At 60.5% G+C, this 4,582-nt stretch overlaps 2 protein-coding genes across 4 annotated transcripts in view; one reads left to right on the top strand and one right to left on the bottom strand.

The window, feature by feature from the left end:
• LOC113211084 (neurobeachin) overlaps nt 1-4,582 on the bottom strand; it is a 293,174-nt gene that overhangs the window by 18,471 nt on the left and 270,121 nt on the right. The window lies entirely within an intron of this gene.
• The window catches only part of LOC113209109 (protein mab-21), an 11,597-nt gene continuing 9,932 nt past the window's right edge, over nt 2,918-4,582 (top strand). Inside the window, exon 1 of the mRNA XM_026426466.2 lies at nt 2,918-3,375. Within this exon, the coding sequence (XP_026282251.1) occupies nt 3,259-3,375 (117 nt within the window). The 5' untranslated portion in view covers nt 2,918-3,258. The remainder of the gene's footprint in view (nt 3,376-4,582) is intronic.

The following is a 4,582-nucleotide window of genomic DNA, read 5'->3' as shown; positions in this document are numbered from 1 at the left end:
GAGGGGGGCTCGCGACGCCACACATCACCGCGACGACGACACGGCGACGGAGGGGGGGGGGGTGAGAAGAGGGGCTGCGGCCTGGCCCGGGGCCCGCGCAGCCACCTTACAGCAGTCGGGGAGGAGAATGACCGGCCGGCCCGGCCAAGGGGCGGCAGAGTGAAGAGCCACACAGCCCACTGCTTCACTTCCCCGACAGGCAGATGCCCGCCGAGTCGGGGAAAGGCAGGCAGACATGAACCGCTGCCGGCGGCGGCGTCCTTACTGACGGCGCGGCGGCGCGCGCGCTGTTGCGTTACATAGTACACGACGAGTGTGATTCACTTTCGGAAACACGGGAATAAAGAAACACAGGCAGAAGCAGAGGAGCGGGTGGAGTGTGGTGGTGGCGGGGCTGAGGCGTCGGCGGGTCTGCGGTCTGTTCCACAACGTCGCGCGCGCCGACGGCGAGCCCGGGGCCCACCCGGGGGCCGCCCGGGGGCCGGGGGAGCGAGGCGTGAAGGGGAACCTCCGCCTCCGCGGGACAGGCAAGCAGGGCCTTCTAGGAGAGAGAGAGAGCTGGCCGCGGCAAGCAGAAAGGGGCTGACGAGCACTGTCGAGACGAGTGCACTCGCAGGGACTGGGGCGGCGAGGGCGGTGACTGTCAGAAACAATCAAACTAAAACAGTGCGGGCTCGAGTTGACAACGGGATCGATCGCCCTCCGGCTGCAGCTGCAACAACGTAGGACTTTACTGCAACGCCGCCGACTGCGCCCCTGGCCCGCGCGGGGGTAGGCAGCCGACGGGCACGGCTGCTGGGCGGCCGGCCCACCCGCCCAGGGGCTCCCGCTCCCGGGCTGGCGGCTCGGTCTCGGTCTGTCCTTCCCGACGACAACCGGCGAGGGAGCTGATGCGGGGGAAACGACAAAACAGTCGTAGATGGAAAGAGAAGAGGGTGCCTTATGCTGCACTGCATGAGGCTCTGGCGAGCGGCCAGCTGGGAGACGGACTGTCCCCGAACCCAAGTGGAATGGACGGGTTTCGGAGAGGAAATTTGGAGGGAAGGGACGTCGCGCAGCCGAGTCGTCGAGGGGAGGCTGCGGGACGCGGGGGGAGCTGTCGGGAGTGATTACAGTAAAGTCGGGCCGAGACCTCGAAAGCAGCGCGCCGAGCAGAGGCCGCCGTCCGTCCGGCCCCCAAATACGTTCCAGATGCGGCGCGAGGCGGGGGCGGGCGTCCCGCGGCCACGGCGACGTACACCGCCTCCAAACCGGATGTCGTACTTCAAGCCAAATTTCGGGAAACGTCCATTTTCCTTGTCGTGTGCGGCGTTGTGTGTTGTCTCTCGAGGATACAAGGCACATGTGCGAGTTCCACCACCGCCTCGCACCAGCCGCCTCGCCACGAGGAAATAATAATAAGGCATAAACTTCGGTGTATTATTTCGGAACTTCGATGAACTTTGATAAAATTCGGCTCAACTTTCATGAACTACAACTGAAAATAACGAAACTTTAATTGGAAATTTCAGGCGACTTCAGCTATGGCGATGAGCTCAGACCTTCGACGTTCTATATATTCTGTTGGGGTCTGTATTTCTCGTAACCAGAACTGCACAGAGTCATGAACAAAACTTTGGCGCGAAAAATTTTTCCCTCTTTTTATTTGTGCGCGTGGCCGGGAGCCAGCATCATGGCGCTCCATATACGCGGTCCCAAATCCTCCTGCCGCGCCAGCCCTTCGCGGCTAAGCCCTCCCCCGCCACGCCGCGCCACGCCCCGGAGGGCTGCCCCCATAAGTTTCCGGGGCGGGGCGGGTGTGTAGTTGGGGCCCAGGCTAGGCACCACGGCAGCGGCTCCGAGGGGGTGGATTGAGACACGGGGGGGAGCGCGGGGAGAAGGGAAAGGGGCGGGGGGCAGGTCGCTGTTGGCCGCCGCGATCAATGCCCCAGCCAAAGAGCCACGCCGCCCCACGCTCCGCCCAGACAATCCCCCTCGCAACGCGAAAACAAAAACAAAAAAAACAACATAAAAATAAATTGTGGAGTGTGTTTTAAATGTTGTTTTAGAAAGGTCAAGTAGAGGATATTTAAATTGAGGTCGAACAATGTGTTAGCGAGAAGGGGGGCGCGAGGCAAGCAGGTGCCCCATACCATCGCCGTCACCAGGGCGTCCCCGAGTCCCCCGTGCATGTGCACGTCCTCGTCCCACTCCGCGAGCGGGATCAGATCCCAGCCGCTGCCCGTGCTCCTCGCCGCGCTTTGACAGGCCGGCCGGTCCGCCAGTAGTATGTTGTTCGATCCATCACACTCGGTGAGAAACCACGTCAAAACGATACCAGAGTATCGATCGATCGCGATCCCGCTCGTTACCGCCCCTGTATCAGCGTTCGTTGTCCCCTCTTTCCTCACCAAAAACAAACTCGTCGCGGCGCCGCAACATGTGCAGTGCACGAGCCCGTCACCGGTGCAGGTGAAAAGGGCTCACCCGTGTTCACCCGGGCCCCACCACCCTCGCGATCCTCCGGCGCCACCGCACCGCACCGCGAGTCGAGCCGCGGGTATGAGAAATACCTCCGGCCTATGACAAATATCGCGGGTCCGAGCGCCGCAACCCCCCGCCGGGCCGGGAGCCGCACCCGGGTCCCGGGCCCCTCGCACGATACATTCACGTCACTCCGTACATACACCACACCCCGGAGGGAAAGAGAGAGATGGATAGAAACACACAAGAGCGAGCGAGTGACAGAGAGAGATAGGAGGCTGGACGGTGTGCGGACGCCGCGCCCCTCCCGCGACGCCCCGCCCCTCCCCCCGGAGCGCGCCAGCCAATGGCGGGCCAGCGTCGCTGGCATTGGCCCGCCGCGGCGCCCCCCGCCGCCCCCTCCCCTCCTCGCGCCGCCCCGCCCCGCCGTGCCGCGGGAGCCCGGGACGCGCCCAGGACCGGCCTGGCCGGGCGGGCCGGCCTCCAGTCCACGAGAGGCAAGGCGAGCCCGAGGAGCGAGCGCAGGCCGTGCGCGAGACACAGCTTCAGCACAGTACCGGGTACCCGCCGAGCGACCCGCCGAGAACATGTTCCCGCCGCCGCGGTAGTCCCTCCCCGCGCACCGGGGCAGGCTGCGACAAAGCCAACCGAAACGCAAATCCACGGGGGAAAAAAAGTGCGAAACCTACGCGTTGTGTTTGTGTGTGTTTGTGCAGCAGTGCCTCAATTGGATTAACCATCAGCGCCTCTCTTTTGGATATTACCTTTCTTCTTCCTCCTCCACGACGCGTCAAGATGCTGGTCCCGGCAGACATGCTCTCCGCCCAGTCCAAGCTCATCTACCAGATCAACAAGTACTACGGCGAGCGAGTGCAGACCAGGAAGGGGCACATCGCCAAGACCATCCGCGAGGTGCGCGCCCTAATATGGCGGTGGTTCTCGCCGTCAATGCCACGCCGCCGTCAACCAGACCACCACCACCACCACCACCACCAACACCACCAAAGACACACAACACGCATAACTCAAAACAACTCACTTTGAGGCGTCTTTGATTATTTCAAGCACCTGAGTACTACTTTCCCGCCACGGCGGCCCCCCACGCCCCCGACAGGCAGCCGTCGATACAAAGACGAAATGGGCGCGCCCGAAGTTAATTACACCCACGGAACGCGATCCCCCCACGCAAAACCGCCCAGGCGGTCGCCACAACGTACATTCTTGATACACTTTTTCTTTGTAATTTTTAACCCAACATAGAGGTTTTCGCGGGGGGGAAACGAACGCGTTGCGGGGCGAATCATCAATGTAATCCATATCGATTCGAGCGCGCAATAAAGTATTGAACTAAGTCTCGACGAAAATTGGATATCACAACATCATTTTGAGGGGACAAAACTGAAATATTTTTTTGGTCGTCGCGCGCAAAAACGGATATTGATGGTGTCGTCTCGGGCCGCCATGCCATGCAGAGGTGGAACGGCGCGCAGCGGCACTCCGCCGGGACACGGCTCGTAAAATTTCGCCGTAAATGATACCATAAGGCATAACACGTGCTAATTGGAGGGGCCCGGGGGGCCCGGGGAGCTCAGGGGACGCCCCCCATGGGTCCGCGTGGGGTGGCGGAGGGCCACCGCAGCACTGCGAGAGAAATCTGAACGAGATCAAAGCACGCGAGGTCAACAATGCCATAGAGTACTGGTTTCGAACAAACGTGTGCCGTGCACATGAAATCCTTATGCACTTTGTTGTGCATAAGACTTATTGCAGGATTTCATACAGCCATAACATTATGCTCAATTTTATGCATATAACTATGTACAGTGTGTGCATAATTATGCACATTTTGGACACAATTATGAATAAAAATTTGTGCAAACTTATAGCTGCAAGAAATCCTGCAAGTTTATGCACAACAAAATGCATAAGGGTTTAGTGTGTGGGGACTATTTGGGCAAATAACACACACTTTCCTCAAAAGGGTGCATGCAGCGACTGCGGGTGGTGACACTCGCACGACGGCAACAGGTCATTTGTCGTGCGTCAACACAGCAAAAGGGCGACCTGCCTGCTTGGCCATTTGCTGCCCGGTAGCAGGGGCGCCGCGGGGGGCGGGCTG

Source organism: Frankliniella occidentalis, unplaced genomic scaffold (assembly GCF_000697945.3).
Source record: "Frankliniella occidentalis isolate FOCC.00 unplaced genomic scaffold, Focc_3.1 Scaffold80, whole genome shotgun sequence".
Classification (NCBI taxonomy): domain Eukaryota; kingdom Metazoa; phylum Arthropoda; class Insecta; order Thysanoptera; family Thripidae; genus Frankliniella; species Frankliniella occidentalis.
This window is presented reverse-complemented; position numbering and strand designations above follow the sequence as displayed.